The sequence below is a fragment of the Pseudorca crassidens genome, chromosome 2 (genome assembly GCF_039906515.1).
Source record: "Pseudorca crassidens isolate mPseCra1 chromosome 2, mPseCra1.hap1, whole genome shotgun sequence".
Lineage (NCBI taxonomy): Eukaryota > Metazoa > Chordata > Mammalia > Artiodactyla > Delphinidae > Pseudorca > Pseudorca crassidens.
In genome coordinates, this window is record NC_090297.1 from 50,753,318 (window position 1) to 50,776,411 (window position 23,094).

At 39.5% G+C, this 23,094-nt stretch overlaps 1 protein-coding gene across 1 annotated transcript in view; it reads right to left on the bottom strand.

Annotated features, from left to right (window-relative positions):
* Positions 1-10,124, bottom strand: part of C2H1orf87 (chromosome 2 C1orf87 homolog) — a 76,844-nt gene extending 66,720 nt beyond the window's left edge. The window contains 1 exon segment of the mRNA XM_067709704.1: positions 10,018-10,124. Within this exon segment, the coding sequence (XP_067565805.1) occupies positions 10,018-10,124 (107 nt within the window).
* Between the last annotated feature and the right edge of the window lie 12,970 nt (positions 10,125-23,094).

Sequence of the window (23,094 nt, forward strand, 5' to 3'; positions counted from 1 at the left end):
TCTAATTTTCAGTTTCTCATCTGTGAGATTAGAAAAATAATACTTATCAAGATAAGGTGTATAAAATATTTAGCACCGAGCCTGGGTTCCCAGTCAGCCCATGACAAATGGTAATTTTATTTTAGTCCTAAGTTAAAGTGCTATCTCCTTTATCAACACCTTTCTCATCACCCAGGTACAGAAGGGGTGCTCTTTCCTTTGGATCCCCAAACTTTCTTTGTTGATAGGTAAAACTAAAGTTTGAAGGATCAACATTTCACAGTTCATAGGAACTGAGGAAAATCTATTTAAACAGATAAAAAGACAGAGTTCATGTAATCTCTCCCACCACCTTGTTATTTACTAATAATAGTAAATACAAGTTATAGAAATCATCCACTTTAAAAAAAAGCAGATTAATTCATATTTAAAATCTGCTCTGATAAAGCACAATTCTTTGGAATCACATTCCTTAATTTTACAGAAAAAAAAAAACCCCAAAACCCCAAACATTGTTGTATCAAAGTGTCCTCAGGTGAATTATACCCAGGAGCTGTGCAGACTGTGCTGTTTTTAAATCTTTGAGCCAACAATTTCAACTATAGGCTTGAAATTGAATGTTCTTTGCACTTGCATTCTCCCCTGTTTCTAAGCAAGATAATTGTGCAACTGCCTGGCCTCTTCATCAATTATCTCCGTGCTTTAAGGCACAGCTCTGAGCCAGGTTTTCCATCCATGCTCTGAGATCCTCGAACGGCTCCTACAGTTCTTCTCTCTCTGTAACATGTTCTGGATACATCCGCAGGGTCTATGGGAACAAGGAGCAATAATGATTGCTATAGGGGTTTTGTTTAATTAGATTGAACTAAATCAGTGGTATGTAAAGAGACCATGGATTTGAAAAGTGTACTATAGGAAAGGAGGGGAGGAATGAATAGGCAGAGCACAGGATTTTTAGGGCAATACTACTCTGTCTGATACTATAATGGTGAATGCATGCCATTATACATTTATCCAAACCCATAGAATGTACAACACCAAGAGTGAACTTTAAAGTAAACCATGGACTTTCAGTGATTATTATGTGTCAGTGTAGGTTCATCAATTATAACCAGTGTACCACTCTGGTGAGGGATGTTGATAATGGGGAAAACTACGCATGTGTGGAGGCAGGAGGTATATGGGATGTCTCTATACCTTCCTTTCAATTTTGCTGTGAACTTAAAACCGCTGTAAAAAATAAAGTCCTAAAAAAAGTGTACTGCATAAAAATAAATCTGTGCTTTCTCAAAATTATAAGTGGTTAAACTATATGTGGCAAGGTATTATCTCTTTATAGAAAGTTTCCCTGTATGTATATAAGAACTTATGTTTTGTTTTGCTCTTAAACCAAACTAGGATTATACAGTTTTGTGATCTTTTAAAATTTTTCCAGTTGACAATATAATGTGGATACCTTACACATCAATGTTTATGTATCCACAAGAACATTTAAAGTGTCTAGATAGTATTTCATTGTATAGATATACAAGAGTTTATTTAACTAGTCCTCTATTATTTGGGAACATTTACTGTTCTCAAATTTTTACTAGTTTAAATATTGCTTCTCTGCTGGACATTCTCCTTTTCTCCAACTTCCTTGTGTCCTCATCCACCCTGAGAAGCTGAGCTTTGTGGACTGATCAGCTGGTCAGCTCCCATGTCTTCTGATTCTGGCCCTGGCAGGAGACTGGTTCTCCCTGCAAGAGTGTCTCAAGCTACTTGTGTCTTCTGCCCAAAGGTCACTATTTTCTCCAGGTGGCCTGAGTTACAGAATGCTTCCATCTCAATAACATTCCCCTTTTCCAATCTCTGCAGACCTTGCAGCTGCTAGCCCATGATTCCTGTATTATATCTTGCAATTCTTTTACTCTTGTAAACAAATCCTCCTAGAATCATCCTAATTTGAGTTATGTAATCTGTTTCCTACTGGACCCAGACTTGTATATGCTTGTGTACATTTTTGAAACCAAACCATTACATCTACCCATAATTATTTCCACAGAATTGATTCACAGGTGGTGATTTGATGCCAAAGTACATACACTTTTAAGGCTTTTTATAAGTATATCTAAAAAACAATAGCATATGAGTACTCTTTTTCTTAAACCCTTGTCAACCTTGGTATTTCCATTATAAAAACATTTCCAATTTGATTGTTAGAAAATAATATCTCACTGTTGTTTAAACTTCTTTCATTACCACTCAGGTTAATTCCCCACCCCACTTCCCCAACCATACATATATACCTAGTGTTCATTTTTATTTCTTCTTTTGTGAATTGCCTGTCTAGATCTTTTGCCAGTTTTTGAAACTGGGCTGATCATCTTTTTCCTATTGATTTGTAAGGGCTCTTTATACATTAAGAGGATTAATTTTTTCCTGTCATATATGTTGTAAATAGTGTTTTGTTTTTGCCTTTTACTATTTATTATATTTTTGGAAGTGTAGGATTTCAAATGGTAAAGTAACAACTTTTACCTCACAGTCTCAAGATTTAAGATCAATGGCCACCTGTTTTTTATACCATTGATTTGACATTTACTCACATAAAGCCCTATACTCTAATTTAAAGCTCTATGCCTATGTCTTGGGCTGGAGGCTTATGTCCCAAACAGTATCTCATGCTCCTTTTTACTTCTCACAGTGTTTAGAATAATAATAATAACTTAAAACCTATTGTAGGAGGTTAATAAAAAAGGAAAAAAACAGTGGAAAGGGCATAGGAGGAGTATGATTTTTAGCATATTACTTCATTTCTTTGAACTTGTGAAAACATAGACAATTGTTTGTGCTCTGATATCGTTCTGTTTTAGGGACAGATTGAGTTCATGGATAGTAAGGTAATATGTAGATTATATAGCAAGAAATACAATAAACAAAGATAAAGTATTACAATTAGTTATTTCTTTAAAAAAAAAAGAATAAGTAGGTATTTGAATTTTTAAATCACAAAGTTTATCCAGGCTTTATGTAGGGACTATAATTGATTATTGCTACCATCTCCTGCCTGGATTACCATAATGACTCCCTAAATGGTCTCTCTCATTTTACTCATGCCTCTTCCAGTTTATACTCCACTCAGCAGCCAGAACCATCCTTTAGAAAGCATAAATTCGATTGTGTCCTCCACTGCTCTCAATTTTCCAATGTCTTCCCATTCTACATAGAACAAATCCAGAGTTCCTACCAGGGGCCACGTGGCCCATGATCTGAGCCCCGAGGGCCTCCCTGATCTCACTTCCTACGCCCCTCCCCTTGTTCACTAGCTCCACCAACTCTAGCTTCCTTGCTCCATAGTTTACTCTCTGTGTAGAACTGTGGAGGCACGGGGATGGTGATGAACACCTGTGGTGTCGCTTGGTACAGACTGACTCTCATGGGTGGAAAATCAGCAGCTATGCAGCTGCCCTGATCTCTGGGTGCTGTGCTCCTGGGAAGTGACACTTTGGCACTTTGTATGAAGCAGGCATAAGGCAACCTAGTACCAAAAAAATCTGCTTAGACTCCAGATGCTCAACTTAGGTGCTATTTGTAGCAGTTGTTGGGGAAAGCCAAATGTTCAGTATCTGGAGAACTTGGGGTCTGTGGGAAGTTGCAGCCTCTTCTTCTGGGGCAGGAGAGGGAAGAAGAAACTACTAGTTTTATGGAAAGTTGGAATCTGGTGAGCCACACCCACTGGGATAGAGTTGGTCTAGTCTTAGCCAGCTCACTGCTAGTTAACCATGGATAAGTCTCATCTGACTCATCTCTACACAGTCTCAGTTAAATGCCATTTGCTTAGAGACGCCTTCTGGAAACGTCCCTTGTGATTCCATATACCCTTATGACCCTCCTCTATTTTTCCTCATTGCACTATCCTCACTCGAATGGTCATTGTTTACCTGTTCGTTGTGTCTCCCATCACTAGGATTTTAGGTAACCTGCTGTGTCCCTAAGGCTTGACACTCAGCAAGTACTCAATTAATGTTTGTTAACTGAAAAGATGTCAATTCCATACATGCATTAATTTCTAAAACTGTTAACATTAACACTTTAAAAGAGTTCAAGAAACTCAAAAATATTGTATTAATGTGAAGGGCTTTGAGGGATTAAAAAGTGACAGAATATGGGCTCCATGAGAGTCATGTGGAAAAATAAAGAATTTTATATTTATTGGCTCTAAACATCAATGTACATTATTACAAATATTTGCTATTCTTTCCCATAACATCTTGGAGTCAGCTTCCCCTGTGCTTAGCAATTCTATACCAACAGCAATATAACTATGGAATAAAATGCTTTGGGTCATTGATTCTTGGCATGGGAAGGAACTATAGAGTCCAACTTTATTCACCAGAAGCATCTCTACTCACAGGAGTTTCTTGAAAGGGACCCAATTCCTCTTTTATTTAACAACTCAATTTCCAGATTCTATAAATGTTCCCCTAGGCCACTTGTCACACCCTGGAGCTTCCATAATGCCACCCCTTTAGTGCTTGCACCTTTAGTGTGCCAGGATCCCTCCTAAAATGTGGCATCCAGGATGAAGCATAGTACTCCCAGGTGACAGGTCTAGTTCTGAGTATGATGCCTGCCTCCTGCCCCACCCCCCATTCCTCTATCTGGACACCTTTGGCTCATGCTGAGCTTAAACCCAAGTGTACAGGGGAAAACCCTCCATTTTATTCTCCACTCTACTCTCTACTACTACCACACACTACTGGTCATCAAAGAACTCCAAGCAGTTCTTTGACATCAGCTGAGGGTCCTACATTTCAATTCCGTTCTGACACTATCTACCTGGAGTTAGCACTGATGCCACAGGTTAAGGGCTCAGTCACACAAGACTGCCCTGCCCCCTTCAGGTGTCAGTCACAAGTCCAGGTTGGTACCTATATTTCTGACAGGGTGGCTATAAATTAGGATTCCCACAATTCCCTCCTCAGGTTTGATGAATTTGCTAGAGTGCCTCACAGAGCTCAGGAAAACCATTTACTTGCTAGATGACTGGTTTACTGTAAAAGGATACAACTCAGGGACAGCCAGATGGAAGAGATGCAGAGGGCAAAGTATTTGAGGAAGGGCATGGAACTTCCATGCATTCTACAGACATAACACCCTCCCAGCACATAGATGTGTTCAGCAGCCTAGATGCTCTCTGAACCCCATACCTTTGGGATTTTTAGGAGCCTTCATCATGTAGTTATGATCAATCATTCACTCAGTCTCCAGCTTCGCTTCCCTCTAGGAGGATAGGGTGGTGTCAGGCGCTGAAAGTTCCAAGCTTTTAATCATGGCTTGGTCTTTCTCGTGACCAACCTCCATCCTGGAGCCACCCAGGATCCCACCAAGAGTATCCTCATTAGAACAAAAGACACCTTATCACTCAGGAAATTCTTAGGGCTTTAGGAGCTTTGTGTCAGGAGCCAGGGTCAAAGATTAAATAGTAGAACAAATGATACTCCTAGTACTCTTATCTCTTAGGAAATTGTGAGAGTTTTAGGAGCTCCATGCCAGGAGCTGGGTGGGAGCAGAGACCAGTATGTATTCTTTTTTTAAATTGAAAATTTTTTTTCATTTTTTATTTTTTGGCTGCACCGCACAGCTTTCGGGATCTTAGTTCCCCAACCAGGAATCGAACCCGGGCCCTAGGCAGTGAAGGCACGGAATCCTAACCAGTGGACTGCCAGGGAATTCTCAGAGACCAGTATGTATTCTATTACTTCACAGCAAGTAAAACCCAAATATTTATTCTATATAATCACTTACATGTACCCTTATCTAAAGACATACTTTACATATATTTCTCTTGATTTTATCTTGCTGGTTTTCGCTCATTTTCCTGCCAAGTCTTCCCAGCATTCTACTACTTACCGTTTACTAAAGTGATTTGTCTATCTTCCTTCAGTTGGGGATTTCAAAAAATGTTGACTAAGAACAGGGTCACACATAAATCCTCTCAACCTCTCCACCTCCGACACATTGTGTTTACATCCATTGTTCAGTCACTACCAGGTTGGTATGTCGCCTATCTTAATACTATTCAGTCCAGAATTTTCTGCCTTATTTCAAGGCTTTGTGAGAAAAATGTGCCTAATGACTCACTGAAATTAACCAATACTGTGGTTAATTCCCTTCATCTGCACTGCAGTAACCTCATCAATAAAGAGAATGTGGTCAGTTTAGCATGCTCTGTTTTTTAGTCAACATGCACCAACCCTTAGTGACCATCACCTTTGTGTTTTGTTCTCACATCTAATATATTTAATTCTTTGGCCTGTAATTTTGCCAGGGATTGTCCACAAGCCTCAAGTTCTGTGATTTCATTACCAACTTTTATCTCCTTTTAGAAAATGAGATATTTGTCTCAAGTCAACTGGCATATATGTTCTTCTGGATCAGCTATCAGATGACTCATCAGGGTTCCATAGTAATATCTTCGTGTTATTTTAGCAACATGGGCCTTTAGACTTGTGTTTAAAGCACTAAGAATTGTCTTTCTAGATCTTTCCTTTTCTTGGCATCTATTGTACTCTAATTCATTCATTAGGCTTTCAATATGTACAAGACTTTGCACTCAGTGCTGAGGGTACAGATGTGCACGTAGAATTTACAGGTAAATGGGGGGAACACAGAAATGCACAGGAAATTGTCAGAGTGCAATAATCCCTACGAATGCTATGGGAGCCCACAGAGGGAGGGAAGCAGGCAAATCTGAGGCCGGTGATGGCGGCAATTCATTAGATTTGCATTTTACAAAGACGGTGCTATAGCTATACTTGAGAATTGGGCTTCTCAAACATGAATGTTGCATAGGCCTCACCTGGGAATTGACAACAGTGCAGATTCTGACTCAGTATGTCTGGAGAGGGGCCTGAGAGTCTGCATTTCTAACAGACTCCCGGGTGAGGTCGATGATGATGGTCCATAGACTACCCTTTGAGGAACAAGGATTCAGAGAGTGAATGAGAGAATGAGATTAGAGACAGGGAGCAGGGTTTGAAGGCTGGTGTAGGGATATATGAGGAAAATGATGATGGCACAAACTGAGGGACACCTGCTTTACTCTTTAAGCCTGTACCTTGATCTTTTTTGTGAAAAATATGTATTCTAAGTAGGCATTGAGTATTTTCCGTTCATCTCCTGTTAGTAAGTGTCCAGGCTTAACTAAAAAAAGACGGAGGGAGTGCTATTCCAGTCTTAATTCTTAATAAGTGGCCTGAATTTAAGTTCACTGAGGCCTCAGTTGTCTCACCTCATCTGTAAAATGGGAGACTGGTTGTTATGGGTTATGTGCCTCCCTGCCAACTCATATGTTGAAGTCCTAACCCCCAGTATCTCAGAATGTGACCTTATTTGGAAATAGGGTGACTGCAGATGAAATTAGTTAAGATGAAGCCATGCTAGAGTAGTAGAGTTATAAGCCAACTGACTGGTGCCCTTATGAAAAGAGGAAATCTGTACACAGACACATATATAGGGAGAGGCAAGGAGAGAGACCTGGAACAGAAGGATCCTTCCTGGGCACCTCAGAAGGAGCAGGGCTCTGCTGACACCTTGGTTTTGGCTGACTAGTCTCCAGAACTGTGAGACAATACATTTCTGTTGGTCTAAGCTACCCAGTTTATGACATTTTCATTCAGCAGCCCTAGCAAACTAATAGACTGATTTGTACCTTGAAGATCACTTCTCTGATATACTATCCATCTTTTCCACACATCCTATAAGAAATCTGAACTAAATGTGGTTACACAAGAATAGTTCTATTTTTCCATCCATTATTAATTTGTAATTTTTTTAATCCAGATTTTCCTTATAGAAACTTCTTCTTCTTTTGGCTTTTACTTATGTTTCTTATGTACATTTTTAATTTATGGGCTCAACTGATTTACCCCAAAGAAAACACCTTCTTGAAGCCCTGGCTGAAAGGTGTAGATGTAGTATGATTAAAATGTTTTTTAGAGTCAGACTTTGGAACATGCAAAGGCATGGTAGCAGTGGGTCTGTCTTTAACTCAGCAACAAGAAGCCTCTTGAGAGTTATTTATTTTTGAACCATACAAAAATATTTTAGGAAAGCTTGTTAACTGTCCTATGTCATTCCAGCAACAGTAACATCAAGTCCATAGAAACAGAAAGAGAAAACTTATTTTAATATTAAAAAAATAACAATTGTTTTATTGTCTGTGTCATAGAAGAAACAGAACTGTCTTTTATTTCCAATTAATGTAGTTGACGTAATGTACTCTTAATTCCTGAATCTAAAGTTTAAAGAATAAAGAGAAATAAATACAGGTACCTTCTTATAAGACAGATGGAATTTTTCTCTACTTTAAAAGGACAAGGATGCTTCCCCCACCTCCCACCCCCATTAGGAACGTATTAGACTCTGATACCCCTGGAAAAAGGAAGGGGTTGGGGATGAAGGGGTTAAACAAACAACCTCAAAGAGGAATGGAAATTAGTAGACTAGCAATGTCTTCCAGGTAGAAGGAGAATTGAGCAAGGCATTCCAACTGATCTTATTTACTTTTCTGGACAACGACTGGGATTTGTCAAGATCAGCAGATCTTGAAATAATCACTTATCACAGTATCTTAGTTTCTTCATCTACAAAACAGAGATAACCTGGCATAGAATATAAAAGGGATGCCAAGTGTTTCATAGAAAGAGATTTGATTTTTTACTTAATGTCTTGTATCCATGGAAAGATTTGCCTCAATAATAGTAGCAGAACCATTTATTAAGCACGTTGAATATACTTCTAGGCACTGGAAAGATGTTTTGCATACTTTTTCGCATTTGATCCTCACAACAACCCTACTAGATAGATGGATTTTATTCCCACTTGATAGAATCTGAGGCCAGAGATGTTAACTCACTTTCTCAATGTCAAAAGTCTAGGAAGGCACAGAGCCAGGATTCAAACTCACATCTCTCAGGTCTGTAGGGATCTCAAATGTATGACTCACGTGCTGCAAAGCTCACTTCCTGTGCCATGACAGACATTACTAATTGATTACAGTACTCACTTTGGAATCTCTTGGGGCAACCGTACTGATTGGTGGGGAGGTAAATTTGCCCTTCTAAAGCCTATACTCCATAACAGTAGTCCTCATGGCCTCATCTTCAGGGATTCTGATTTAATAGGTCTTGGGTTGAACCCCACATCTTTACTTTTAAGGACTCTCTGGGTGATTCTGATGATAGCCAGGTTTGGTGTCCACTGCTTTCTGAACCTATGTTCAATGAGGTTAGATCTTTATGTTTCTCTATTTTTTTGGTCTGTGGGTTTCTGAAATAGAGGAAAGAACTAAGGAAATCATTTTAGGAGGGAAAGGCAATTATTAACGGGCTGCTATTTATGGAATATCTACTAGATGAAAGGCAGGGTTAGTATCTTCTTTTTCTTATGCAAACCACCAAAACTCTGGAAGGAAGAACTGGTCATACTTTTCTGTGCCAAACATCTAGAGAATTTTAGCGATATATGAATGTCCCCCTTCAAGTGTGACTGTGATGAGTTTAGAGGAAGAAAGCCCTCTTAGTTATGTTCTAAGAAGCCCCTATTGGAGGAGTATGGATTATGAAGAAAAGTAAGTGAAACTCTTACAATTGATGACTCATTACCAATCCCAGTCCTTTAATTCATAACAATTTGATTAACAACCTTCCCCTCTCCCTCCCCACCCCCCCAAAATGACTAAATGTGGTAGATTACAAACCTGATGAGAAGAAGCAGCAATGCTCCATTAATATTTATAAATGTCTCAATGCTTATATTTCCCATCTATTTGGAAAATCAGCCCAAGTAATTAAGGAGTATGGGGAATTACAAAGATGAAAACTTTAGGAAAACACTGTGCATAGAAGTTATCAACACTATTTTACTTTTACTGTTTCATCTTAATGACTTAATTTTCCATGGACAGTGTTTTTAAAATGTAAATTTCTGGATTAAAGAAAAAACTTCATTATCATCCAAGCAAAACAGGTATTTTTCAAATAGTAAACTTACATCTTTGGCTTCTCCACAAGGTATCGAAAGTGTTTACTTCCAGTGATTGTCACCATCATCTCAGGCATTGCATTTGATCCAGGGGCAGTCTTCCAAACTGAAGACATAATTCTCAAAACCTCTTCAAATCCTTGGGGGTGGAAAATAAGTAAAACTCTTTCTCTGGATTTTCCACTAGGCAACTGTAGCATCCTTGTCAATAATAACAACAACAATAATAATAGCGAGACCAAGTGCTTTACCTATATTATTATTTCAGTATTTCTAATAAAATCATGAGAAAGATACTCTTAATTACTATTATCATTCTTGTCTTACAGTTGAGGGAACAGGCATAATGTAGCTAAGTAACTTATCCAATATCACATAACAGTAATTAGCAGAGTTGGGAATTCCACCTAAGAGGGCTACAAAACTGGTTGACAGCCATTCGGTGACGCTGCCTTCCTGTACTACAAGTCAAGTGACAGGATTCTTGTGAGGTCAGAGAGGAAACCAGGGCTTTAGAGGGACGTGTGAAGAACTCAAATTCAGTTTTGAAGCTCAGTTTCCCTATTTATGAAACCAGAATAATTCCAGTTCTGCTCTCTGGATTCAGGGATAAGCCAATGAGATCATGCATCTGAAGGAGCACTGTCCATAGAAAAGGGGATTTTTCTCGTTATCACTGATCTGTTTCTGCAACAATGCAGTGGATCTAAAATTGAGATCCAGCACTAGATATTCATTGCATGTTTAAACAGCTGTGATGCCAGGAGAAACTTAGAATTTCTATAAACCTGGTCCCAGGCTAACCATTCCCTATCAGAGGCTCTCAGAGATTGAAAGGCTTTTAGAAATCATTCTAATCCAAATGCTCCCTCTACAGATTGGGAAACCAAGGCCCAGAGAGGGTGTTATTTGACCAAGGTCACACAGCGAGTGAGAGCATACCTGTTTCCAGTACTCTGGTCTGATAAGTAGACCAGGGTTCTTCCCCAAACCCTAGCTTCACTTAGTGTGTGGTGAGCAATAGGACCTGCTCTGCGAGGGTAGCCCCATCCCTACAATTTCTTTGAAGCTATCTGGAAACTTCAAGGACCAGAATTTGTGATTATGGGGGTCCTCTCTACCCAGCAGCTGCGTGTCAATCCTTTCCCTGGAGAGCTCAGAGGGGGCGGCCTTACCGCTCGGGCGGCTCAGGGGTGCGTGGTCAGTGCTTCTCCCCAGAATCCCGACCTACGGAAGCCTGTGGGGACCGGGGTGGGGCGGGAGACCGGAGCCCAGGAGTCGGGCCAATCACAGGGCCCCGCTCCTGGGCGGAGGCTGCACCAGCCCCCGGTCGCTAAGGACGCAGAGGGCTGTTGCTGGGCGGGGACCAGATCGCCCACCTGCGGGAGACTGGGGCCTTCCCCGCGGGTGCCCAGGGTGTGGCTGCTGAGAGGCGAACAGTCTGGATGTTTTTTTCAAATCTGGTCTTTGGAACTTCCTCGAAGATCTGTGAGCGTCCTTCTTGAAGTCCATCTCTCTCACTTGTGTGGTCACGCCTGTCCCGCTCTTTCCCTTAAGCTTCATTTTCCTTCATGAAGTGTGGACGCAGCTGGGAATCTTACACTTGTCGCTTCACATCCAGGCTCTTCCACTGTATGGCTTTGGATAAATCCCTTCTTTTCCCTGAGGTTCAGTGTCACAACTGCAAAATGGAGGAAAAGTACTAACAGGGGCATAAAGGTAAGTTGGTGATGCAATTAAATAAGAATATTAAAAAAAATAATTTCGAGTGATATCCATCTGCCACATCCTTCATTTGAGCCAGATAAATATTACCTTATAAGTTAACAATTACCAATAAAATAACTTTATTTCGATTTTTAAAGATTAAGAATACAAGGCTTGGGGTATTGAGAAATTACCCAAGACCATACGGAGGTAATTGACAGAGGCAAGATTTGAATATAAACCTACATATATCCAAAATTTCTAGGCATTCTTTATTATGCTAAAAGTTTTCAGCAAATGTGGGTAAAGGCACTTTAAACTGACTCCAGAATGGTGTTATTTCCATTAGCAGCAGGAGCAGTCCCAGCATCCACAACCCCTGCCTCCTGCCCTCTAGCTGTGCTGTGTTTTGTGCTTTACTGTAATCATCTACTGGCACATGCTGCCAGAGATGGATGATATACTGGGCTCCCCTCTAGGGCTCACTCTCTAGTGGGCAAGACATACGGGCATATTCTATGATATACAAAGTGCCAAGGGAGTAGAGGCGAGGGGGCAGCTCCCTTCTCACTCCCCCAGTCCAGCTTTCACGTTGTCACCAGATCAGTCCTCCCAAGGTACAACTCTGATAAGCCCCCTCCTCTAGTCCAATGTCTCAAAGGCCTCCCATCAGCCATGGAGGATGTCCATGGTTTCAAAGTCTTCTGTGCCCTGGCCTCAAGCTAGACCTAACTCGCTATCCCACTACTTCTCCCAGACTTGCTAAACTCCATTCAACCTGGTCCACTCACTGGCCTGAATCTGCCTTTCATTTCTCTGCCCCTGTGCCTTTGTTCATTCTCTTTTCTCTGTCTACAATAACCTTCTGTTTCCTCATTGTGTCAGCCTGCTCTCCATTCTTTAAGTTCCATCTCAAATGGCCAAAAGTATGTGCCTGGGAATCAGACACCTTGGGTTCAAGTCCTGGCTCTACTATTTCAATGTGATCTTACTCAAGTCACTTAATGTCTTTATATCTTAGTTTCATCTTCTATAAAATGAGGGTGATGTTTTGTAAAGATTAATTGCGTTATATAAATAAGGCATTTAGAACAATGCCTGACACGTAAAGAGCAATATAAATGTTGGCTCTCATCATTATTATAATTATCTGTCAAGAAGCCAAACCAGATCCCAGAAGCTGAAAAGGATTTCTCCATTCTCTGTATAATTTGGTTTCTCTTTTATTAAACGTGTCTTTCTTTGCCTGTTTGCATCAGTTATCATATCTTCCAGGACGACGCTTGTGGTAGGCTGAGTAATGGCCCCCCAGATGTTCACATCCTAATCCTTGGAAGCTATTAATGTTACCTTCTGTGGCAAAAGGGACTGCGGATGTGATTAAGTTAAGGATCTTGAGATGAGGAGATTATCCTGGATTATCCAAGTGGGTCCATTATAATCACAAATGTCCTTAAAAGAGGCAGGCAGTAGGAGATTTGACTACAGAAGAGGAAGTAGGAGATATGACCTTGAAAGCAAAGGGTTCGAGTGATTTGAAGAAGAGGTCCTGAGCCAAAGAATGCAGGTGGTCTCCAGAAGCTAGGAAAGGCAAGGAAACAGATTCGCCTCTAGGGCCTCCAGAAGGGACCACAGCCTGCTGATCCCTAGACTTTAGTCTCACTTTAGTGAGACTGCTTTTGGGCATCTGGCCTCCGATTTGTGTTGTTATAAACCACCAAGTTTGTGATAATGTATTTATTATAACAGCCATAAGAAATGAATGCAATGCCACTGAAGGATCTACTTCTTTATAGACCTGGTCATACTCTATGGCTTGAATAGGCTGAACAGTTCTCATCAATGACTAGAACACACATATCAGAGGATAAAGAAGTCTTCTATCTGCCCACAGCTTAGTAACCTGTGAGGATAAGGTGTTGAGGCTGCTGGCAGAGATCTATATCAACACATACTACCTTTTTCTCAGTAGACGAGGAGGAAGCCAGATCAGAACTGAAAATAGAGCCAGTGTGTGAAAGGTGACAAGACAAAGAGCCTAGATCCAGCTATACCTGAAGCTAGAGTCTAGAATTCCCAAACAGAGGAGAGATAAATTTCCCTTTTACTTAGGATGTTTTGAGATGGGCCTCATTAATCTTTACCCAGAGATTTCTGACTAATACAGAGACTCTTAAACTTCATGTTGCTAAGGTTTATATGTGGGGCGCAGTTAAAAGATTGAATGACATTTTAAGTTTCACTATAAATTCTGTGATAAAGCTTGATGGAGTAAATTGATCTTGATCAAATCTGATATTCTACTAAAGACTATCCTTTGACCTTATCTTGACTTAGAGGTTTTATAAATGCTAACTAGAAACATAATGGCATTGGAGGGAGGCTTTCCATAATGCAGCTGTTCTATCAGTTTGGAGGTATTTAGATGAAATTTGATATATTTTTTCAGACCCCAGGGAGCCTTTGATTTGCCATTTCCTAGCCAAGTGACCTTGAACAAACAATTTAACTCTTTTATCTTTAAGGTAGAGACAAGCAATAACTACAGTCAGAGCTGCAAAGAAAATCTAGGTGTGTTTGACTCTAGAAGTAGCCTTTATAACCACAACTCCACACCTCCTCTGTGGGTGTTAGTTAGCCATTGTTGTTGTTAGCATTGTTACTATTAATGTTAATGTTTTTATTGGCATTGTTTTAAGGCTCTAAGTCCCTTAGAGAAGCAGATTCTGTGACAGAATTCTTAAGAAGGAATGGCCTTTTCTTATCCGGGATTTTTTTTTTTTTACTTCACACTCTGCTTTATGAAATGACATAACCAGGAAACATCTCTCCGGTGGTTTATATTAAACAAGACAAAACAAAAAGCTATGCAATAAACGTCTCTGCAAGATTAAATACTGCGGTTAAAACTGCCTTCCTAGAATTCAACAGCTTTAGATTACGAGTCACCAGAGAAAGATTCCAGAGAAACATCTCCATCCAATAGTCAGCTCTCTCCCCTTCACCCCCCATAAAGATGAATAGCTGTAATAAGGGGACCAAAGAATGCCCCCACCTAAAACTTCATGATTTTACATTTACCATCAAACAGACTAAGGAAGAGGAAAAAATTGTCTCCAGTGTTTGGTTTTTGCCCATATAAGTCAGAACAGAATGAGATTATAAATAGGAAGCGATAAAACACTGCTCTTTTGAACAGTTTATTCAAAGATCTATAAAACTGAGGCATTTTACATTGAAGTCCCTGTCCAAAAAGAGAAGGGACAAATACGAATGTAAGATGAGCTGTGTTGCAAAGAATATGGGGTATTATACTTATTTTTTTTTTTGCCAAATAAACATACAGGACCCAAGCCAATGATCTTTATGACTAATGGAGGATGTCAGGTAAAAAGATGAATAAGGGCAGGCTGATTTTAGAACAGAATGCAAATATGGCCAAGTTTCTTTCCTCTTTAAAATGCTCTCATGGCTCTGGAAAAACAAGGTCATGTAGCATACTACATGGGTTGACTTTGGGCCCTATATTAGTTTGGGTAGATGGGTTGACTTTGGACCCTATATTAGTTTACTAGTGTTGCCATAACAAGTACTACACAGTGGGTGGATTAAAAACAGAAATTTATTGTTTCACAGTTCTGGAAGCTAGAAGTCCAAGAAGGTGTCAGCAGAGTTGGTGCCTTCCGAGGGCGGTGAGGCAGAATCTCTTCCATGCCTGTGTCCTTGCTTCTAGTGGTTTATTGACAATATTTGGTGTTCCCTTGGCTTGTAATTTCTGCCTTCATGTTCATATGGCATCTCCCTGTGTGCACATGTGTGCTCACTCGACTCCAATATAACCTCATCTTACCTCTGCAGTCATTCTATTTCCATATAAGGTCATATTCTGAGATATTGGGGGTTAGGATTTCAATGTGTGAATTTGGGGGGCATACAATTTGCTATTGACTGAATATTCATGCTCCTCCCCCATCCATATGTTGAATCCCTAACCCCCAATGTGATGGCATTTGGGGAGAGGACTTTGGGAGGTAATTAGGTTTAGATGAGGTCATGAGATTGGTGCACTTATGAGGAAAGAAGGGACCAGAGCTCTTTCTCTTCATCCCGTGAGAATACAGCAGGAAAATGTACCTCTGCAAACCAGGAAGAGGGTTCTTAACGGGAACTGAAATGGCTGGCACCTTGATTTTGGACTTCCTAGACTTCAGAACTTGAGAAGTAAATGGTTGTTGTTTAAACCACTCAATCTATGGTATTTTTGTTATAGTAACTTCAACTAACTAAGGCATAATTCAATCCATAAGAAGGCCTAACTGCTTGGATACAAAATCTGGCTTAGCACTTAGTATGGTGTTACTTCAGGCAAGGTACTTTGCCTTTCTGTAACTTTATTTCTTCATGGGTAGTACCAATGCCTACAATCATGTAAGGTTGAAAGGAATTAACAAACGTTTAGGATAGTATTTGGTATATGGTAAGGGTTTGTCTTTAGCCTTCCTCCTTAGGATGATATACATGTTCTTTCTTTCTTTCTTTATAAATGTATTTATTTATTATTTATTTTTGACTGTGTTGGGTCTTTGTTGCTGCACGTGGGCTTTCTCTAGTTGTGGAGAGCATGGGCTACTCTTCGTTGCAGTGTGCGGGCTTCTCATTGTGGCGGCTTTTTTTGTTGTGGAGCACAGGCTCTGGGTGCCCGCAGGCTTCAGTAGTTGTGGCACATGGGCTCAGTAGTTGTGGCTCGCGGGCTCTGGAGCACAAGCTCAGTAGTTGTGGCACACGGGCTTAGTTGCTCCCTGGCATGCGGGATCTTCCCGGACCAGGGCTCGAACCCGAGTCCCCTGCATTGGCAGGTGGATTCTTAACCACTGCACCACCAAGGAAGTCCCACATGTTTTTTTTATGGCCTCCTTGGTTTGGCTGTTACTCCTCCAATTCCATCTCCCTCTCTTTCTCTCCAACTGAAGCTGCACCAAGTTGCCTGCAGTTCCTTAAAAACCTCCCATGAAGTTTTATCCCTCATGCCTTTGCAGAAGTTGTTGCTTTTGCTTGAAATGTTTTCCTCATGACCTTGTTTCTTTCAAGATAAGATTGAATGTTACCAATTCTGTGAAGTTATCTATTCTCAGTGTCCCTAGGCAGGTAGGTCTGCTCTCTTCAGTAAACTAGCAGTCTAAATGAACCCATGGGTTAAATCCAATTCACCTGCCTTCACTAATCAAGGTTATTTTAAGATTTGCTTGTTCTCCAAGCAGCATGTCCTCCAAGCAGCATGTAGCCTGAACAATAAGATGTTTGCCTGAGCTGTTTTCTAGGACTTGGAGTCAGCTGTGTCTAGTTTGAGCTGAGCCAGTTAAGACTCGATAAGACCACCGACCCTTCAACTGGGCATGCGTGAGTGTCCACTCAGTGATCTTTTGAACGTGCAGAGGGCTTATAGCTCTTAGTTACGCCTGCGCAGAACAACCATTGTTGCACCTTTTCCCAATCACCTTTCTCCGCTCCGCATGCCTCAGGCCTACCACTTCATTATTCATTATCCCATAAATACCCCAAGCCCCTTGCCTTCTGGGCGGGGAGGTAGATTTGAGATTTGTTTTTCTGTCTCCTTGCTTGGCTGCCTTGTGAACAAACCCTCTTTGCTGCAAACTTCAGAGTCTCAGCATTTTGGCTTGCTGTTCATCTGCAAAATGAACCTGGTTTGTAACATTAACACTTATTGCTCTCAATTGTAATTACTGGTTTATTATCTTTTTTCCCTACTCGGTTTCTCTTGTTGATGGTAAATATTATGCCTTATTCATCGTATGGCCAGTTCTAAGCACAGTGCTGGCATGTAGTATGTGATCATAAGTATATTTTAAATATATGAAAGGAAACAAACATATGTTGGATAATTTGTAATAGCATAATACGAATTATGATAAGTAAAGACCATTTAACAAAAGATAGCATCTTCTATTTAAGATTTACAATATGTCAGTCACTGAATGAGTCACTTATGTGTGGTATCTCATTTAATTTCAGTAATGTTCCTATAAGGGATATATTATTTATTTTTTTGTTCTGTTGAGAAATCTGGTCTCAGAATGCTGGATTAGACAGGACTTTTGATGGTAAATAGGAGAAATTCCACTAAAGCCAATGATAGCGAAAGGGGTATTTCTCATGAAACTCAAGTACAGAAGTGAACTCAGGCCTCTGGCACAGTCAGGGACATGGAGATTATTTTTTTTTTCTTAACCTTTGTCTCTGCTTCTCTGTGTACATTGGCTTCATTTATTCTCTTCTCTGCTATATGTTGGTGTTTTCTGATCCCAGACCATGGGAAAAAGTTATCCCCACAATTCATGAGTTTATATTATTTCCATTCAAGAGACCAGTAAACCTAGAATTCCTTGGTTCCATTTACTAGGGTTGGCCTAGTTTGGGTTAGGCCAATTTATCTGAACCAATGAATTGTTGCACTGAGAGAAAGGAGATAATAGCAGAAAGATAAACAAAATTGTTGGAGGAGACCTTAGCCTTAAGGAAGAGACAGTATCCAGCAAGTTACAAGGTATAGGAACCTGGTAGAGGTTAGTCTGATAGGAGGTTGAATAATTTGCCCAAGGTCTTGCAGCAAATTAGTGGTAGAACAGTGATTCAAATTCACATCTGTCTGACTCTAAAGTATTGCATCTTCTCCTTGGAGCAACATTTTTAACCTCTAGAGTATAAAAAAAGAGTCCTAGAAAAATGTGGTCTTAATGAAATGTCCTAGAGAATGACTGCAGACTAGAAGTTCTAAATCACAGAAAGACCATTCTGGTCACCTCTGCCCTGGATTGTTAAGAACATTACCTGATTTTAAGTTTTAACATCTGTAAATCACAGAATTTCAAGGTTGAAAGGAATCTCATAAGTTATGCCCAGTGATTCTGAAGGCTTCAAAGAGGGTATATGGTAGAATTAAGAACACTGACTCTGAGACCAGAAGGTTGGGTTCAAATATCAATTCCACCACTTACTGTTGCATGTCCTTGGGCAATGGGTTTAGCATTTATGCCTTGGTATCCTAATCTGTAAAAGGAGGATCATAACAATAACTACATTATTCTTTTTTTTAAAGCAATATTTGTTACACACTTATGTGCAGACCCTTTTCTAAGTGTTTTCTATTTACCAACACATTTATTATCATAATAATTCTGTGAGGTAGGGAATATTGTTTTCAATTCAGGAAACTGAGGCAGAGGGAAATTCAATACCTTGTCCTAGATTATACAGTTACTTAGTGGTAGGGCTGGGATTCAAACACATGCAGTCCAGCTTCAGTGCTTATGCACCACCACCATGTTCTACACCTCCCTGCTGCTCTTGGGAAGAACAAGTGATAAAGTATACATAAAGTGCTTAGCACAGGTCCTGACACACCCTACATTCTCAGTGAATGTCAATGCTGCTGCCATGACTGTCCTCCCAGTTCTAATCTTCTTACTGCCAGCTATGAAACCCAAGTGCCATAAACTCCTCAATTCCTGAATGCTTGTGGGGAAAGAAGGAAGCCTGCTTCATTTCCTAATACTGCTTCATGGCCTAGAAGAGGGACCTTGTGTAGATGTAGGACTTTTCAATGCCCAGTATCCCCACCCACTTCTAAAATGGCCTGATTGGGATAATGCTCCCTCTTTTTGGTGGGAAGTAAGAAAGTGGTTGAGAGAAGGAACACTTCTTGATAGAGCCCCCAAATGGTCTAAGTTGATTTTATGATAAAACTTACTATATTAGTATCACTGGTATCTATATCTATTAAATATTTATAGGGCATAATTTTAAGGTACCACACTGAGATGTTGAAGATACGATGATGAATCAGATTTGAATGCCCCTCTCAAGATTACCAATCGGAGAGGTAAAATATGCTCATAAATATTCATAATACAGGACTGGAAAGATTAATATTCTTGAAGTGTCCATACTACATGAAGCAATCACAGATTCAGTGCAATCCCTATCAAAATCCCAATGGCATTTTCCACAGAAATAGAACAAATGATTCTAAAATTTGTATGGAACCACAAAGAAATCTGAATAGCCAAAGCAATCTTGAGATAGAAGAACAAAACTGAAAGCCTCATGTTTCCTGATTTCAAACTGTTACGAAGCTGTTGTAATCAAAACAGCATGGTCTTAACATAAGAACAGGCACATGAATGTCTAGATCAATGGAATAGAATACAGAACCCAGAAGTAAACTCATGCATAGATGGTCAGTTAATTTACAGCAAAGGAGCCAAGATATACAATGGTAAAAATCAGAATCTTCAGTAAATGGTGTTGGGAAAACTGGACAGCCACATGCAAAAGAATGAAGCTGGAGTATTATCTTACATCATACACAAAAATCAACTCAGAATGGTTTAGACTTGAGCATACCTCCTGAAACCATAAGACTCCTAGAATAAAATATAGGCAGTAAGCTCCTTAATGTTGGTCTTGGTAGTAATTTTTTGAATTCGACACGGAAAGTAAAGGCAACAAAAGCAAAGATAAACAAATGGGACTACATTGAATTAAAAAGCTCTGTACAGCAAAGGAAACCAACAACAAAATGAAAAGGATACCTACTAAATGAGAGAAAATATTTGCAAATCATGTATTTGATAAGGGGTTAATATCCAAAATATATAAAGAATTCATACAACTCAATAGCAAATAAAACAAACAATCTAATTATAAATGGCAGAGGATCTGATTAGACATTTTTCCAAGAAGATATACATGGCCAGGTACATGAAAAGATGCTCAGCATCACTGATCATCAGGAAAATGCAAGTCAAAACCTCATTGAGATATCACCTCACATGTGTTAGAATGGCTATTATCAAAAAGACAAGAAATGACAAGTATTGGTGAGGATGTGGAGAAAAGGGAACCCTTATGTACCGTTAATGGGAATGTAGATTGGTGCAGCCACTATGGAAAGCAGTATGGAGATTCCTCAAAAACTTAAAAATGGAACTAACATATGTTTCCAGCAATTCCATTTCTGGATATTTATGTGAAGAAAATGAAAACCCTAATTTGAAAAGATGTATGCACCCCATGTTCATTGCAGCATTAGTTGCAATAGCCAAGACAGGGAAACAACCTGTATCCATTGATGGATGGATAGAAAAAGAAAATGTGATTGCTGTATCTCTCTATATAGATATAGGAATATTAGTCAGCCATATAAAAGAAGGAAATCTTGTCATTTGTAACAAAATGGATGTACTTTGAGGGCATTATGCTAAGTGAAAAAAGTCAGATAGAGAAAAATACTGTATTATATGTGGAATGTAAACAACAAATAAGCAAACAAACAAAAAGTCAAAGCAAAGCAAACTCATAGGTACAGAGAACAGATTGGTGCCTACCAGAGGCGGGGTGGGGTGGGTGAAACAGGTTAAGGGGGTCAAAAGGTACAAACTTCCTGTTATAAAATAAACAAGTCATGGGAATATAATATACAGCATGTTGACTATAGTTTATAATACCATACTGCAGATTTGACAGTTACTGAGTAAGTAGATCTTAAAAGTTCTCATCCCAAGAAAAAAAATTTTGTAACTCTGTGTGGTGATGGATGTTAACTGGACTCCCAATGATCATTTCTCAATGTATACAAACATGGAATCATTATGTTGTACACCTGAAACTAATATGTTATATGTCAATTATACCTCAGTTAAAAAAAGAAGTGATTGTATAAGTGTTCAAAGATATAGATGCAGTGTGGCATTTTTTTCTTTTCCTTTTAAATAAATCCTGTATTTAAATCTAAATCTTTTTTTTTTTTTTTTTTTTGGCTGTGCTGGGTCTGTTGCTGTGCGGGCTTTCTCTAGTTGCGGTGAGCGGGGCTACTCTTCGTTGCAGTGCGTGGGCTTCTCATTGCGGTGGCTTCTCTTATTGCAGACCATGGGCTCTAGGCATGTAGGCTTCAGTAGTTGTGGTGCATGGGCTCAATAGTTGTGGCTCGTGGTCTCAGTAGTTGTGGTTTGCGGGCTGTAGAGCACAGGCTCAGTAGTTGTGGCACACGGGCTTCATTGCTCCGCGGCATGTGGAATCTACCCAGACCAGGGCTTGAACCCCTGTCGCCTGCATTGGCAGGCGGATTCTTAACCACTGTGCCACCAAGGAAGCCCTAAACTTTTTTAAAAAAATATTTATTTATTTGGCTGCGCCAGGTCTTAGCTGTGGCATGTGAGATCTTCATTGCTATGTGCACAACCTTCGTTGTGGCATGTGGGAACTTTAGTTGTGGTATGCTAACTCTTAGTTGTGGCATGTGGGATCTAGTTCCCTGACTAGGGATAGAATCCAGGCCCCCTGCATTGGGAGTGCAGAATCTTAGCCACTGGACCACCAGGGAAGTCCCATGGACTTTAAATCTAATTTAAAGTACTAGATTTTATACTCCAATAAAGATGTTAAAAAAAAAGAAGCATTAGATTTTAGATTATGGAACATTCATGTAATGAACCACAGAGCAGTCATTGGAAGTGACGTAATTAGACATAGACATGTAAAGATGATCACGATATATTAAATTTAAAAACCAAGTTACAAAATTGTATGTGTCATAAATGCCATTTAAAAACATATAGTAAAAATAACATACTCTAGTAATAGAAAAAGAGTTCCGGCAAGACACATTAAAACATTACAGTATATAATTCAACAATAAAAATATAATTAATTCAATTAAAAAACAGGCAAAGGATTTGACATATGTATGAATGTTACTCAGTCATAAAAAAGAAGGGAATCTTGCCATTTGCTACAACATAGCTGGACCTCGAGGGCATTACGTTCAGTGAAAAAAATCAGACAAAGAAAGACAAGTCCTGTATGATCTCACTTATTTGTGGAATCTAAAAATAGAAATAAAAAATTTAAAAAAAACCCAAACTCTGAACTCATAGATACAGAGAACAGATTGGTGGTTGCCAGAGGTGGGAGGTGGGCGGGGGTGGGTGAAATGGGTGAAGGGGGTCAAAAAGTACAAACTTCCAGTTATAAAATAAGTCATGAGGATATAATGTACAGAATGGTGACTATAGTTAATAATACTGTGTTGTATGTTTGAAAGTTGCTAAGAGAGTAGATCTTAAAAGTTCTCATCACAAGAAAAAAAACGTAACTATGTGCAGTGATAGAAATTAAGTAGCCTGGGGTAATCATTTTACTACACATACATATTTCAAATCTTTATGCTGTGCATCTGAAACTAATATAATGTTATGTGTAAAATAAGCATAATACAAAATATACAGTTAGAAGGAGCAGCAAGAAATATGAAAATCTGAAGGAAGGAGAAATTACTTCAGCATAGTGGGATTAGGGAAGGTT